The 14058-nt window shown below is 38.3% G+C and overlaps 1 protein-coding gene across 6 annotated transcripts in view; it reads right to left on the bottom strand.

Moving 5' to 3' along the window:
• ss (aryl hydrocarbon receptor spineless) overlaps nt 1-5169 on the bottom strand; it is a 38069-nt gene extending 32900 nt beyond the window's left edge. For 4 of the 6 annotated variants that reach the window (XM_089262235.1, XM_030384956.2, XM_089262250.1 and 1 more), the window contains exons 1-2: nt 4566-5169; nt 3138-3538 (exon numbers count right to left, since the gene is read on the bottom strand). In XM_089262235.1, coding sequence (XP_089118361.1) covers nt 3138-3193 — 56 coding nt within the window. In that variant the 5' untranslated portion in view covers nt 3194-3538; nt 4566-5169. The remainder of the gene's footprint in view (nt 1-3137; nt 3539-4565) is intronic. The other 2 variants (XM_089262240.1, XM_089262249.1) reach the window with 2 other exon arrangements.
• Nucleotides 5170-14058: the final 8889 nt, after the last annotated feature.

Here is a 14058-nt window from a genome sequence, read left to right as displayed (position 1 = left end):
TTCTTTAAAAATTTCCATTTCACGTTTCCATTAACGTATTCCTACTCTATCAGACCTAAGTATTACTGTATTTAGTGGATAGGGGCATAGCTGGTCGGACAGGCAAATAATACAATGCATTTCTATGAACTAGATGTATAGATATTAATTTATGATTCAATATTACGTCAAAGTATTTTCTGATATATCATATAAACAGTTATTTTGCCTTAGAGTCGCCAACTATAGCTCTTGGAACCATAATAATGACGTGAGAGTAAAAGAGATAAAGGATATATGGTTCTTGGATTTTTCATATCTATGCAACCTTGTTTCTTGTTACGGGGAATACAGTTAGTATTAATTTCTAATATTATGTAATGTGGAAATTTTGCAACACTGGTTCTGTTGTGAGAATTGCGCACCATGCGGCGTATGTGAAATGTTTGTTAAGTGCTCGAAGGCTGGCAACAGCTGCCTTGCCTGGCTTGATGGCCTGCAAGGATCGCAATTAAAAGAGCGCTTAAGTTGTTTGGCCAGACACATTTTGATCGTTTCATTAAAAACAGAAATTCTAGAAGAGGACGAAGCAGGGTAGGCTATGATAGGGCAGGCGACAGGAGGGGCACTGGCACTTCACCTGGCCGCACTGCCACTTAATTGCAGGTGTGCATGGCAAGGTGACAATTTTGCGTCAGTCGAGCGAGCAGCGCGCCAGCCAGTTCAACACACCATGACTCGGGTGAGTAAGACAGATAGAGAGAGAGAGAGAGAGAGAGAGAGAGAGAGAGAGGGTGAGGGGAGGCAGGCCTACCAGAGTACCACAGAAGGACTATCGAGGGGGCTGCACGGTGAAGAGGGGGCCATTTTGGCGAGAAGTAATTGTTTTTAAGCCCACCACAAGCGCTGCAAATTATGCGCGCTGCCTGTCGATGGCTGCACAGCAATAATAAAATTATAAAATAAAAAAAAAAGAAATTAAGTGGAAAGGATAGCAAGACGACGAAGACGAAATACTCTTACAACAATTTATAATGTTAGATAATTGATATAGTAATAAGATTAAATGACAATATGATATATGTATTTATATATACATATAATGTAATTATGAAATATAAAAAAAATTGTATTACAGAAAACTTATTTAATATTTAATAACGATATAAGTAATAAATATTAAATATACACAATAAATTTGTAATGTAAACATATATTCAATATTAAAAAAAAAAAAATTGTCACATTGAGATTGACTTTTATATATACTTTTATATCTCTCCAAACAAATATTGACTGTTTTAATATAGAGTCCAATTGTATTTTATTTTAAGAAGAATAAATGAAGAATAAATGAAATGGTATAAGAATGGAAATTGTAAAGCCTTTGTTCTTGACAACAAGCAGTGTAAATGATATATATACCTGGTTAGGGTATAGGGTATTACAATAAAGAAATAAAAGCAAGAGAGAGAGAGAGAGAGAGAGATAGGGAGAGAGACAAAGAAAGAGAGACAGAGAGATAGAGAGAGATATGCAGGCAACAAAAAATTAATAACTTTGTCGCTATCTTTGGACTCGACCGCTGTTGCTCTCCCGCTGCTGATCAGGTGGGGCGCAATTATAGTGCGCAGTTGGGGGCGTGTCTTGGCAGCAGTAGCAACAGCTACTGCAGCAATTTTTGCATCTTTTATTTTATTATTTTTTTTCTGCTGCTGCTGTTGTTGTGTTTACAAGTTAAGTACACAAAATTATCAGAAATTATATGCGCTTCTGGGTAGGGAGGGGGAAGAGCCGATTTGAGCCCCAGCGATAAGGCGGCAATAGGGCAAAGAGTGTAAAGCATAAAGTTAAATGTGAAGTTAAAGTAACAGAGCTACAAGAGCTGGAGCTGGGGGAAGAGGCAGCAGCAGCAAAAAAGGCCACCCCGTGTGCGTTCTAAGGAGGTACCACTGTAATTTCACGCAACTCTGCCGACATGCATAATATTCATAATTTCCATATTGAATACAAGGCTGAAGTCGCATTGCGTATACGCAGTGTAATACAGTACAGATATTAGCTCATTTCAATCTAATTTGAGCATAACATATTGTAAATAATAATTAGATCGATCTAGAAACTTTTTGTAATTATAATAATGTCAAAACAAATTTGAAGAGAATTAAGTTTTGATAAAGATTATGCAGAGACCGACCTAAGGGGCATTATCTAAGCCAGTGTTGTATAATTTTTTATATATATGAGTAGTGTTAGGTTGTATAGAACTTAAAACACTGGTGCACTTAATACAACGCAAAAGAATAGTAAAATACTAATGGTAATGATAGTGATAATGCATTTTTAAATATTTTCTATACTCTTCATTTTTATAGAATATAAATATTCACAACACTTATGAAAAGTAATTGGTATTTATTATTAATATTTATTTTAAACTCGTTGAGAAGACAGACAGAAGGCAAACAAAGTATATATATTTTGATCAGAATCAGATCTATCAATATTTTTCTACGTCTGTCAGTCTGTCTATATCAAAGACTATGAGAACCTCAGTTCAGTAATTCTATTTTTTTTTTTTAAATCGATTCATAACGATGAAGATATTCAACTATTTGAACCAATTTTATAACTATTATAAGAGAAAGCGAACCAGTTTAACACGAGCCAATTTGTAAATCTACTTCAATTTTTATTTGGAGAGATAGCAAATATCTTGTATATAAGTATATTTTTACTTTATTATATTTTATGTTTTGGCTGTTTTTCGTGCTTGATTCCCAAAGAATTTAGTCTTACACTGGCTAGAAAATACCCAATTCAAATTAGATTTTTCCCTTTTCAGCGATCGATCTTAGCCATATTGATCTATAACCTCATTAGGTCACAAGTCACATGTTGGTCAAGAAAGTGCAGCTACCTCTCTCTGTTGTGGCACATAGGAAAGGAAGACCAGTAGCACAGATGCGCTGTTTGTGGCATCATCATTTATCAGTTGCTTGTCCTAACAAGCCGTAGATTAATGAAAGAGAGGAAAACTCGCATTGACTTTGCAACGATTGATTGAAATATTTCAGCTTCATTGATTGAAATCTCGCAGGGAGCCCTGCGGTTGCGCTGCCCCGATCGATGGGCATGCCCCAGCTCGGTCAACTCACCTTTTGCCGTTGCGTCGCCTTCGCTTGGTGGCGTAGACGGTGCCCAATTGGCTCATTGCAAGGGCGGAGTTCGTGATGGTCGCCGTTGTGAATGGTTTTTTGTTCCGTTTCTGCTTGATTATGTTTCTTGAAATTTATTTTACTTAACACACACTCCCACTCTTTGCAACGCTGTTGCAAGTTTGTAATTGGTTTGTGATTCAGCTGGACTCCTGCTGCTGCTTCTGCTGCTGCTGCAGGATCTCAGCTGCTGCGGCAATTGTTTTTAATTCGTTTTTGCCTTTGAATTTGTTTTAACATTACGTCTCACATTTTGTTTATTTGCATTAAAAATTTGTTTCTTGAATATTGCACTTCTTCTCCTTCCACCTCTTCTTTTTTTTTTGTTGATTCAAAATTAGCTAGAAATATGGAAAACTAAATTGCTTAAATTGTTCTCAGACATTTGAAAACAACATTTGAATAATGTGAAAAATATAAGTTATAAATTTAAAATTTATCTTCAGTTTAACTGTTGAAATTACTTTATGTTTAATTAAATTAAATTCAATTTTTATTTAATATTAAAATTTGCATACATCATAATTATATAATCGCAAATGTTAATATAATAAAAAACAATTAAAGTTTGCAAATAAAATTAAGTAATTATAAATTCATTTAAAATTTTACAACGTTGTTAAAATGTTAGCAGAAATATTTTTCACAATTATTATTTTTGAATAGAAGTTCAATCTGCGGCGCACATGCTTAAAATTAGAAGTTCGATTTACAGTGTTGTAAAATTGATTTTGATTTCTTTTTCTTTTTTTTTAATTTATGTTTAATTGTAACACTTTTGCTTTTCACTTGCACGCATTGGCAATATTGTTGTTGTTATTGTTGTTGCAGGTTGGTTGGTTGGCTTAGTTAAGCGTTGTTGCTGTTGACGCTCGATGACGACGCCAACGACGCATGCAACAAATCAGCAGGCCAAACGCAAGAACGGCACGCAAATCATTTTCAAAGCTCACTGCGGAGGCGTCGCAAGCGGCAGAGGCGACAGCGGCGACAGAGGCGTCGCCAGAGCTGTCAGAATGACATTTAGAAGTGAAGCGAAGCAATGTGAATGACCGCACCGCCGGTAAAAAGGCTAAATTGGCAGCACTCTGCACTTGCACTTGTCTTGTCTATGCAAAGCCCCGTTAGTGCTGGTTGCGTGTGCGGGTGAGTGGGTGAACTATGTCAGCCGACACGCAGGCAGACTGTTGATTTTGAATTTGTAGGGTATCGCGTGATAGACAGGAAAGCGTAAGTCGGAAGTCGGAATTTAAATTTGCAAATTTTTTTATTCAAATTTGATTTATCCTTTGTTTTTTTTTTTTCGAAATATCAGTTGTTTTTTTTTTTTTATTTTGCACACTTTTTCACTTGCGTTGAGGCACGCACCTTTTCAACACTGGCACTGATCTCCGGTCGAGGCGCCAGGCGCTGAGGTGCTGGCTTTGGCGTTGGCGTTGACGACGACGACGGCGACGGCGGCGAGCACCGTTAGCACAGTTAGCAGCGACAGCGACTGCACGCGAGCGGCAGAAACGAATGAATATGTGAATGCGCGGCCTAAGCTCAGAGCTGAAAACGTTGACGACGCTTGAAATGAAACAGGCTGTGCTCTGTTCTCTCTCTCACCTACGCACGCTCTCTCTCACCAAGCAACTGTAAAGTGCCGACGGCGTTGACCGTTGCCGAAAAAATATTCTTTTCTTTTGTTTTTGTTTCTATTCTTTTTGTTTTGTTGTCTTTGGTTTTTGGTATTACGCGAGCGACGACTCTCGTGTGGCTCGGTGACTGCGCGGCCACGTCGACGCTTTGAGAATCCAACAAGAACTGAAAACGAAATTGGAAAAAACCAGTCCTGGTTGAAACGTTTTGGAATTTGACACACGCCACTGCGCTCTGCCGTTTGCTGTTTGTTTTCGCTTTCCAGTCGTCCTGGCAACGCGATCATCAAGCGAGCGCCACTGTGTGCGAGCGAAATCGAGCGAACAAACACTGCTCGTTCCATTCCCAGTGTGTCGCTACATGCGCGCGCCTGGAAAGTACCAATTGCTGCAGCCAATTATGGAAGCGTATGCTTCATCTCTTTCTAGCGCAAGCCGTTTGCTACTTGACTTTGCGCTCAAAGTAAACGGGGCGTGTACTCACTAACACTCGCGCACACACACACACACAGCGTGTATTGCTGACTCTCTCTTTAGCATTGTAGCAGTTGCTTGTTGCAGTGTGTTGCTGTGTGTGTGTGCGCAGTAATTCATTATGCTGTAATTAAAAGTTTTTTTTTTTAGAACATTTTAAGTCGGGACCTTATTGCTGGTTATCATTTTGCAAGCATCGTCGAGTTGCTTATCGAACGAGCATTTTGCATCAACTGCGTTCAAAAACATTTTATGCGAACAATACAAATAAGTGCAAATACTTATTTTTAACTCCCTGTTGTTAATAGGAAAGAGAACCACAAAGAACAGAAATCATGGGACAACATATGTGGCGTTGCCACTTATCGGAATGATTTATTTATGTCACCCTGACGTCCACAACTACAAGACACAATTCTCGGAACAGACAAAAGTGTAAAAACCAAAATGTCTACACTCAAGGGAGCAGAGCACCCGCGGCAAAGCAGGAGAACGGAGCAGGGCCAGCAGCAGCAGCAGCCACTAAAATACCGCCATATGTCCACATGTAACCGCAGGCACTCGTAACAGATGGCTCAGCCAATAAGTGGGACGGAGAGAGGCAGACTATGTATGTTAACTATAGTTAGACTCTCGATCTCAAATAAAAATACACGGAGCCAAAATAGATGCTTTCTATGGAGAACAGTGAAGTTATTTTAATTGTATTCCCTAATAATTTAAATAAATATATTTTGATAATTAATTAAATCCATAAGCATTTCTAAATTCTTGGACGATTTTGTTTATAGTTGATTTAGTAGAAATTTGTATCTCCATTTTTTTAATTATAGAACACAATTTATTAACGGTAGTTAGTTAGATCGGATTATGCATTTATCCTATAATAATTGATCAGATCTTGCTATGAGCTTCGATTGTTTCATATTATTAGTTATTTAAAATTTATTTACACTTACTATTTTGTTATTAATATTCTTGGAAAAGGTCAGAAGTAAATTAGGTTTACTATTAAATAAATTATTTCCATATATCATCCGTTTTGTTTTTTAATTCTTCCTTTAATTTGATAAATATACATTTTACATTTTAAATAATAAAATAAAAATAATAAAATAATAAAAAATTAAAAATAAATCAAGAATTATTCCATAATACTCATAATTTTTGGCTTTTGGCTTGAATGTAAATATGATGAATTCATATATTTAAGACCAGAACCCATTAAAAATTGGAATTTATCTTCTCATTTAATTTGAATAATAAATTAATAATTAATGAAGTTTAAGTAGCTTTCAAATTTATAAATGAGTGTCAATTTATATTAAAATAAGGCTCAAGTATTTATTTTAATAGTTTTAACTAAAGAAAGAATTTTTAATAAAATGATATATAAGAATAAAAATTAAATATAAATAAAAAAAATCTTTAACCTGAATATGCCTGCTTGAGTTATATAATAAAGCTGATGGGATCAACTCTTTAAAGTATTTTTTATAAATATATACTTATATATTGGGGCGCTAAAAATGCGAATCATAATAGGGAACCAATCAGTCAATTGAATATAATTTGTTAATATGATAATTTATTATTCATGGAATTCGATGTTGTAAGTACAACTATGTTTACATAATATATTTTACATATGCACATTATAAATCGAACAGTCTCTAACGAATGTTAAACATGAATTTACAGCTAGTTCATGGTCTACGAAAATTCTTCTCAGTGTTTAGGCTCTGACGTCGGCTGCGAAATGAAGAATAAAAGGTGTCCGAAGCAGAATCGAACTGAAGGCAATTACAATTGCGTGCAGGTTTCGCCAAGTTGCAGCCAAATATGTTTATCTCGGCTCTCGTCTAGTCGAAGGGAGTCTTGTTCCGGGCTTGTGAGTTGAGTACCGGGCATTGGCTATCGGGTATTGAGTATTGGCAATTGGCAATTGGGTATTGGCCACTGGCTATTGGTATTGGACAGAGCCTGGGAGCTGCGCATGCGCGAATTCCCGCTGAGCAGACGGCAGAGCAAAACAGAAGGCAAATAGCAAAGGCAATGTCAATCGCAGCCACTAATAAGCCAACTGGTATGATTACACTTGAAGAAATTGAGAAGACTTTTCTATTACCAAAATATTCATTTAGGTCATCATTTCTGCACATGAATTATTTGTATTTAAAGCACATCATATATCTTAGGCTTACATATATAATTTTGCATATATGTCTGTGTTTGGTTTTGCTGAGTGCAACTGTAACTGCAGCTGCCCACTCACCCTTTGCATGCTGCCGCTGCAACAAGGCAACAGCCAGCCAGCACTTGCAGCTTATCAATTTACGCTTCGACTTCGACTCGACTCGACTTGACTTGACTCGGGAGACTGGACGGTTGCAGGTGCCTTTTGGAATTACCCAGTCCAAGTCCAGGTCGCAGTCGCAGCATTTCGCTTGTCGTCTTCGCATATCAATTTCCACGACGATCCCTTACACAGACAGCCAGACCGACAGACTGACGAAGAGACAGACTATGCAGTCTGTGTTCGAGTCAGAGTCGTGTTCGAAGTCCTCAGATGTTTTGAGGAATTATGTGTTTGTATAACTTTTTGCCGCAAGCACTTAATATGCTCCGGAGTGTCAGCTATGCCCCTTCCCAGCCTAATTTCCTATAACAAGTTTCTCATTACGCGCGCGACTTTTTGTTCCAATATCATATCTTTTTGGCTCTGCGCTGGCTCTGGGCTGGGGTGCAGGGCAGCTGCCCGAACGCATCAATGTCAAAGTTGATGGCTGGCGATGCAGATCTAGACAAGCGCTATAATTTGCCAATTAAGTGGCTCATCGTGCGACCCCTCGATCCCCCCAATCGGATCACTATCGGGCCGCAGTCAAAGGCTGACGACATTAGCGCAGCAAACAGACAAAAAACGTTAAAGCAACAAAAAGAGTTAAAGAGGCGCCTAGGAAAAAAATGAAGCACACTCACACACAGCCATAAACACAAAGGTGTGTGTGTATATCAATTAAATATAATTATTAGGCAAACAGCATTAAAAAATATATAGACAATAAAAATATAAGTAAAAACAAGCCAAAGCCATAAAGGATACACAAAGTGCACATTTAATGGCTGCCAGCGACAATAAACAAATGTTTACCTTTGTCAGATATGCACCACACACACACACACACACACACACACACGCCCCGTTGAGCTGGCTGCTAAGTAGCTGCAATTATTAATTGCCATTTGCGACAACTCACTGCAGCACAAAATGGCGGCCTTTGTGGTAGAGCAAACAAACAAACAACTAACAGTAGCAGCAGCAGCAGCAGTAGCAGCAGCACTATGTCATTTTAGACACAACAACCATACAAAGAATGCAAACAATGGCCGCGAACAACAACGATAACAACAACAACCGCAACACAGCCCAGCAAAAGCGATCAATTGCGCGAGATAAGCGAAATGCGGACGTCAACGTGGACACCACCAAAACCAAATCAAAAGCAACAAACTACAAAAAAAAAAGAAAAAAAGAACAACAAAACTATAAAGCAATAATGGAGTTCATTAGTTTATTGTATTAGACTGCAAGATACCCTATACAAGTTGAACAACTTTTATATATTGTATTATATTTAGGTATTGAATATTGAATATGGCTCCATACTTACTCTCACACTTTTTGTCTTAAGAACTTAATATCTGGGCAACTCTATAATATTAATCTGCAACAGCAAAGATGTTTGAGGAGAAAATGTATAAAAAGGATGCAGCTATAAAGTTAATGGGAATAACTCTTAGTTCTAAAATATGACGATGCCGAATAAAAAGTCTAAAAACGTAAGCAGACACAGAGAGTGACGAACTGATTAAAATATTTCGAATTAGTTTTAATAACAATACCTGTATTATAGGTATGTCATATTAAAGTAGAAAATTTTCAGTTTAATTTTTATAGGAAATTAATGCCATTCTAGAGTATGTAAAAGTTCGCCTAAAGCGCGCGAGTAAATGCATCCATTCTTCCTTTTTTATTGTCTCAGTTGTCATATTCAGCGTTAACAGACAAATGTATCTACAATAGCGACGAATGTATCCATAATACATGTATGAATGTAGTTGAAACTAGTAGCTGCATGTCACGTCGCGACGTGTGTCGTGTGTTTGACGCTGTCATTATACTTAATACGCTTCATACACCAACCAATCGATGCATGCAGCCACGCCCCCAGCACCCAGCCTTAACCTCTTGCCTAGACTGTGAGAGCTAGAATATTGCAATACAGATACAGATACAGATACAGATACAGATACAGATACAGATACAGATACAGATACAGATACAGATACAGATACAGATACAGATACAGATACAGATACAGATACAGATACAGATACAGATACAGATACAGATACAGATACAGATACAGATACAGATACAGATACAGATACAGATACAGATACAGATACAGATACAGATACAGATACAGATACAGATACAGATACAGATACAGATACAGATACAGATACAGATACAGATACAGATACAGATACAGATACAGATACAGATACAGATACAGATACAGATACAGATACAGATACAGATACAGATACAGATACAGATACAGATACAGATACAGATACAGATACAGATACAGATACAGATACAGATACAGATACAGATACAGATACAGATACAGATACAGATACAGATACAGATACAGATACAGATACAGATACAGATACAGATACAGATACAGATACAGATACAGATACAGATACAGATACAGATACAGATACAGATACAGATACAGATACAGATACAGATACAGATACAGATACAGATACAGATACAGATACAGATACAGATACAGATACAGATACAGATACAGATACAGATACAGATACAGATACAGATACAGATACAGATACAGATACAGATACAGATACAGATACAGTACAGATACAGATACATAATACAGATACAGATACAGATACAGATACAGAATACAGATACAGATACAGATACAGATACAGATACAGATACAGAACAGATACAGATACGATACAGATCAGATACAGATACAGATACAGATACAGATACAGATACAGTACAGAATACAGATACAGATACATCAGATACAGATAACAGATACAGATACAGATACAGATACAGATACAGATACAGATACAGATAAAGATACAGATACAGATACAGATAGACAGATACAGATACAGAACAGATACAGATACAGATACAGATACAGATACAGATACAGATACAGATACAGATACAGATACAGATACAGATACAGATACAGATACAGATACAGATACAGATACAGATACAGATACAGATACAGATACAGATACAGATACAACTTTCTGTTTCTAACTATGTAGACATCTTATTCTATCCGGGAAAAGGCTATATGGTCGGCACTGGTCAAAGAGCAGAAAGTGTCAATCTTCGTCAGGCGATGGTGACGGAGGGAGACAGAGAAACAGAGATCGGGTTACAGTAAAGAGATTTTTGTGGCAGAAATATGATTTATTGGGCGATGCGACTGGCGGATACCAGAAACGGGCATTGGCCAAGGCGCTATCGGAAACAGTTAATCAGCAGCGAAATTAATAAATTCGCTGAGTTTAATAGAGTTCAAAAGGAACAGCTAAAACAGCAAGAGGAAAAGCTCAAATGTATGAATGGGTTGATCCAGAGTAAACGACTACATGATACCCTGGCTCCGATCAACAGCAGGAAATAACAAAACTATTGGGAAATATTAAAGATATTGCATTTGAGATCTCAATTCTTTTATAGAAAAGCAAAAAATATATTATGTATAAATCACATTTCATAGCTTAGCTACACTTGCGTAAAGCAATCGCCCTTTTGCTTATTAGGATGCGCGGTATCAGAGTCTACAAAACTGGAAACTGGTCAGTGAGACTGGCAATTCGCAGTCGATGCCCGATGTCGGAATTGTGGCTAAGGCTGTGTGTGCGTTGCGTCTGTCTGCCTTTGGGGTCAACGCCGCAAAGATGTTCCCAGAAAGATCAGCAAATGAAGATCTCAATGGGTTGCTCCTCGTCTAGGCAAGCAGCAGGCGGCAAGCGGCAAGCGGCGCACAAATAAATTCAATCTAAATTGTAAGTTTGTTTAGCCTACACGAAAGATGCGAGTAATAACAATAACAACAGCCAAAAAAGCAGCATCGGTCGTAAGAGTTAGCTAACAGATACCCTATGAATTGCGTATGTTTAAATTGATTAGAAACTACCTTCTATGGGTTCCACTAAGTGATAGAAATACAAAATCTCATTCAATTTCAACTTTTATTTTTATGTAGAACTATTCTTCTATAGAACCACATTAGATATATATACTTTGATGGATTATATTAATACTTAACTTACTTAAAAAATAAAATACCTAAATATTTTCTAATTACTTAAAGAATGTGTTTGTATAAGCTATGTCCTGAGTCCCTGGATAATAATGGAGGGCATAAAGTAAAGAAATTCACACAACTAGATAACTTACTGTTACATAGTTAACACAGTTTCATGCTACCCAATATCAGTTGTACTACAGGGTAAAAACGTAATAATAATAATAATGCACAGAACTTGGAGTTCGAGTTGCAGTTTAGGTCTGGCACTGCGTTGGTCTCCGTAAATCGCCCAAATTAATCGGCTCTTTCACTCTATTGCTATCTCTTTTCCCCACTCTCTCCCTAACCCTCTCGCTTCCAAGTTGGCCTGCTCATGATTGCCAGTGGCCAAGCGCCTCTTTGGCTATTTTGACCAAATTTTGTTTTCTTCTTATTTTTTGGGCGCAAATAAGATTGATCTTTTGTAACTTCCAACTCTTTTGTTGAGACTCAAGCCACAGCCACAGCCTCAGCTCTGTGACTCCAACTGCAGCACTGGAGCTCTTCAGGCTGGCTGGCAAAAAGCTTAACAGACGGCAGCGGTAATTTGTTATCGCGATGATTTATGAACCAAACGCTTTTTGGTGGGTGTTTACACAACCAACCATCAGCAGCAGCAACAGCAACAACAACAATAACAACAACAGCAGAGTGAAACATTCTAATGCAGTTGTAGGCAGCGGCAGAGGGTGGGAGGCGGTTTACGTATTCCCATTGCAAAGCCAGCTTAGATGGCGCTGGGCAGCGGCTGCTCGCCCAACTCTTGATGGATTTGTGCGCGGCCGTTTTCAATTCCAGACACCATTCGAAGCTCCAGCTCCAGCTCCAGCTCCAGCTCCAGCTCCAGCTCCAGCTACAGCTACAGCAACGGCCCCGATGCGATGAGAATCGCGGACAGGAATTAAAACAACCTCCAGACTGCACGGCACGTTTCCGCATTTTGTTGGGCTACTCCTGCCCGACTCTCCCAAGAGCTACTCCCTCCCAACTGATCAATTGTGCAGCACCGCAGGCCCCAAAAAGTAAATAGTAATGATATTGCAGCCACGTCCAGCACAGCACAGAACGCGCTCCACATTGGGGCAGCAGTTAGCACAAACTTTTGACTCTAAACGATTCAATCTGCAAGCTGAGCCAGAGCTAGTAGAGCAGCCCGCCTGCCCAGATGCCCTGTAAATGCGGCATACCTAGGGTTTGCTACTCTCCTTGGAGACTGGGCCGGAACTTGGGAACCTGACTAAATTTTGGAATAAAGCAGAAGACGAAATTGCTGCAAAAGAAGAATTAAAGAATTATCATATCAGTTTAGAAACTAGACTTAAAAATGAGCAAAGAATAATTTAATTAATATGAATCTAAAAATAAAAATAAAATTAAATATGTAAAATTTATTAAAAAGTAAATAATATAAAAAATAAGACAATTTGAAATTAAATAATCAAATTCAAAATACAAGCAATAAAAGTTTTTAAAATGATTTCAGTAAAATTCGAATTAGAACTAATTATATGCAAAAATATTCTGTAGATCAAAACTATATGAAATATTATAATAAGAAATTACACGAGAGTCCTACAAGATACAAACTCATCTTAAAGCCATGTTTTGCGTGCTAGGGTATGTGGAATTCGTGGCACATTTATCTATTTGATGTGGTGTTTGCTGGCCTTGTTGCTGTGATGTCTAAATAGGAACAGAGAGAGCAAAACATTTTTATTTATGCGCCACCAAACTGTGGCAAATTGCAGACTCCTTCAGGGACTGCTCGGTTTGGGGGCGTGGGCGATAATTGAGAATTTATATGCAACGTTTTGGGGCGACGTTTATTGGACAAACGTTGCGCTTCCTGTTTGCTTGGGCTGGGACGGACAGAGAGCGCAGAGCGACGACTTATCTCACGATCTGAGGTATTCGAACCTTGGCATTAGCCTAATTGCCAGCGTTTAAGATGCCAGAGCAGAGAGGAGCAGCACCTGTCGGCCTCTGCGGACCCATTAATCAGCCCAAAATGTTGATATTTCTTTTTCAATAAACTGCGCCTAATGATAAGCGCCCAAAGGCAGGCCCCAGCCACGATCCCAGCCATAATCTCTGCCTCAGAGTCGGCCTCAGTTGCGGCCCCAGCTGCCGAATTGTCAACATAATTGCAATGCGAAACACCAGCAGCAAAAACCGCGCTGCGCGACTAATGGCTCCAAATAACAATGATTAAGAGGCCAAAGGGAGCCACTGAAGTCGACAAGCAGAGCGCGCGAGTGTGAGAGCCCCACGGGCTATCTGCACTGCAAACAAACAATATCCAATATG

This window comes from Drosophila navojoa, chromosome 2 (genome assembly GCF_054131105.1).
Source record: "Drosophila navojoa isolate 15081-1374.11 chromosome 2, UAZ_NAV_1.0, whole genome shotgun sequence".
Lineage (NCBI taxonomy): Eukaryota > Metazoa > Arthropoda > Insecta > Diptera > Drosophilidae > Drosophila > Drosophila navojoa.
This window is presented reverse-complemented; position numbering and strand designations above follow the sequence as displayed.